At 35.7% G+C, this 3,168-nt stretch overlaps 1 protein-coding gene across 1 annotated transcript; it reads left to right on the top strand.

The window, feature by feature from the left end:
* The first annotated feature begins 322 nt into the window (after positions 1 to 322).
* On the top strand, positions 323 to 1,257 carry LOC106767449. Its single transcript, XM_014652350.2, has one exon. It carries the CDS (start codon positions 408 to 410, stop codon positions 972 to 974), a length of 567 nt encoding a protein of 188 aa, XP_014507836.1. The 5' UTR covers positions 323 to 407; the 3' UTR covers positions 975 to 1,257.
* Positions 1,258 to 3,168: the final 1,911 nt, after the last annotated feature.

Raw genomic sequence — 3,168 nt, 5'->3', positions numbered from 1 at the left:
CGCTCGCACGAATCCCTATTCTCATCCAATCCAACGGTCACAAATCAAAGCACCGCTAACCTATAAAAGAGGCTACACGACACTCCAAACAATCCATGTCCAAAAATACCCTTTATTTATTTTTCTCCCTTTAATTAATTATTTAATTACTTAATTAATTATTATTATTCCTCTTTTTTCAGTTTTGAAATGTTCTAGGCATCTAGTCCAACAATAACAAACTGACTTTACAATGTTCCACAAATTAAAATATTCCGTGAATCCCCTTCTTTCTTTTTTTTCCCATATTTTGACCATCTCTCTATCTTTTCCCTTCTCCTATATAATCTTCCACCCTCCACGCCTCTCTCTTCATCCTTGACCTATTTCTCTTCTTCTTCTCCGTATACACTCTCTCACTCACTTCAATGGAGGAATCTTTGGTGTCAAAGAGGCCCAGAGAAGAAGAAGAAGAAAAAGACTTGAACTTTGAACAAGACTACTCCTCAAAGAGGCAAAAGCCATACACCCACATCCTCTCTCTTCTTGACTCAGAGGAAGAAGACTCCACACAAGACCTCTCCCCTCTCATCACAACCCTGCAACAAGAAATCACTTGTGCCTCCAACAATGATGATTTCCAAGATCCCCTTTTGGGTTGCCCAACTCAACCAATTGACCTAGACAACCTCACAACAATGGATGGGTTAGAGAATGAGGCAGCAGCAACATCAGAAGAAGTTGTTGTTGTTGTGAAGGAAAAGGAAGAGGAGGAGAGTGAGAAGGAGAAGGTGATGAGACACCTCCTCCAAGCCTCAGATGATGAGCTTGGGATCCCAAGTAGTGGAGATGGCGTCTTTGAGTTTGTTGGAGAAGATGGATTTAACAGTGAAAATGGCTTTTCGTCTTTGTGTGACAAGATGTGGGAGCTTGAAGACGAGAGAGCTAACTACTATGCTTTCTTGCAATCTGAACTCTTCCTAGGGGGACATTGAAAATTTGTTTCTAGGTCAAATTATCCAAAACTACAAAATCGTAACATAGTAGGATCAGAGATGGAGAATATTTTTTTTTTCTTTTTTTAAAACAAATTATTTACTTTTAATTTTTTAAGCTCTCTCTTTTGTAAAAATCACGAGAACTCTATGCTGTCATTGCTTATCATCTACAGTTAGGCAGTGCCCACTTTTGCAGGTCAATCTGTACTTCAGCATTAGAAAATTTAATTAGATACTCACATTAAGCAAAAAGAAAAAAAGGACATTAGACTTTTTATTTTCTTTCATTAATTATTTTCTCCTCATCTTTCTCATTTACCAAAATTCGATGGAGTTTCAAACACGGGTCGGCATATTTTGCTCCCGTCACTGGAACTGGAATATATTTAAAAATGTTAATCAAATTTTAAACTTAATTGGAAATTTAATTATTTGTCGTGACCCTTTATTATAAGTGTTAGAAACTGTGATGTTTTATAATTAATATAAAATGGTATTTTACTTTTTGTAAAACGACAAAATGATTTTTATATTTTATAAATCATTGTCCCTTAATCGATGATATAAAAGTCATCGCAATGCATTAGTCAAATTTCTTAACACATGAAAATAATAAAATAAGACAACAAGATAAAATTATATTGAAAGTTGAGATGAAAAAATGGAGTTAGTATGTTGGAGCTGAGGTAAAACATGAGATTATTAGACATCATCAAGACGACGTAGATGACTTTTAGGAAATTATGATAAACTATGCAATTCTATTTTACTTTAGGTTTTGGTTTAATGTATCCGTAGTTCTTATTTAGTTTTAGAATTTCAAATAGGTTTTTTTATTTTTTGGCGTCTCAGTTGGGTTTAAAATTGGGACAATTAAAGGTCTATCGTCAAATTAAACAAACGACCGTTTAAGTATTGGTTATGTGGCATGATAAAAGTTTATATTAATGAGATGTGGCATTACAAAAGAATTTTGTAAAAATTATGAATGCATAGTAGTCTAATAATTATGGTCTAATAGCTCATAAAAATACAGGAAACTGACCTAGGCCCACGTTGATAGTGCTCAGCGTTGGTTTTGCCGCTCAGCGGTAGGTGCGACACTCAGAAATATCGCTTAGCGTTGACGTCCAGGCGTGTGGCAGTGAACTCTCTGAAGAGGTTGGTGCTCAGCGGTAAAAGTGCCACTCAGCAGTGGCTGCGACACTTGTTTTTCCCCTCAGCATTGGCGCTTAAGCATTGTCCAGAGAACTCCTCATCGATCTTGGCACTCAACGGTACAATGACGCTGAGCGGTGGCTGCAGTTCTTCTTTTGTGCATTTTCCTTCTTCTCTTGAGTCCAACTCCTTACTACTTCAACTTCTTTCATCCAATTCATGTTAATTCCTGCCAAAACTAGGAAAACCAAACATAATACCAATAACACCACCTTCAACTCTCTTATTCTCTAACTTAAGCAAAAAGCATGATTTCAAGCTAGTTTCTAAGTCATAAAGGGTGTTTTTAGTGTCAAAATTAAGTTAAAAATAACAGTATTCCAATCGTTATCACAACTCCAAATTTATAACTTTGCTTATCCTCAAGCAAACAAGATGTAACTCAATCTTCTACCAATCAACACAATGGTTCAACACATTCCAAAACCTTTCTTCTAAGACAAGTAACTACTCAAATAAGCTTATCAACAGATTTCAGTCAAGATGCACACATGCTTTGTTTCACAACAACTCATCATGGTGTCACACAATTACATAATCTCCAACAAATGCTATTTTCATGAATGATCAATTAACTAAGCACATATGTAATCATGAATTCATGGAGTCATTCCTCACCAGATAAAGTGTTTCACTCAATCACTCAGGTGTTTCTAGAGGTCACTCCTTCCCTCTACTATCCACATGTCACATAGAACAACATTGCCTTTCATTTACCACAATCAAACATACTCACACACACATGTCATCACAACGACTTTTCAAGGCTTATAACGCGGCTGGGCTAACAAGAAAAATTGGTTTTTCTATATCATAAACTCCTTGAGTTAAGAGAGTCATTCAAAAATTTATCATTCAAGCATAAACTCTCCTTAAACAACCAATCTCATTCATTCCCAACTTTCTCCTTTTTGCATTGAGCTTATCTTTCTTTCATTATATCTTTTCTATCGTTTTCTTTTCATGCTTTGCT

The sequence above is a fragment of the Vigna radiata genome, chromosome 7, assembly GCF_000741045.1.
Source record: "Vigna radiata var. radiata cultivar VC1973A chromosome 7, Vradiata_ver6, whole genome shotgun sequence".
Taxonomy (NCBI): domain Eukaryota; kingdom Viridiplantae; phylum Streptophyta; class Magnoliopsida; order Fabales; family Fabaceae; genus Vigna; species Vigna radiata.
Note: the sequence above shows the minus strand (reverse complement) of the source record. Positions and strands in the feature narration are given on the sequence as shown.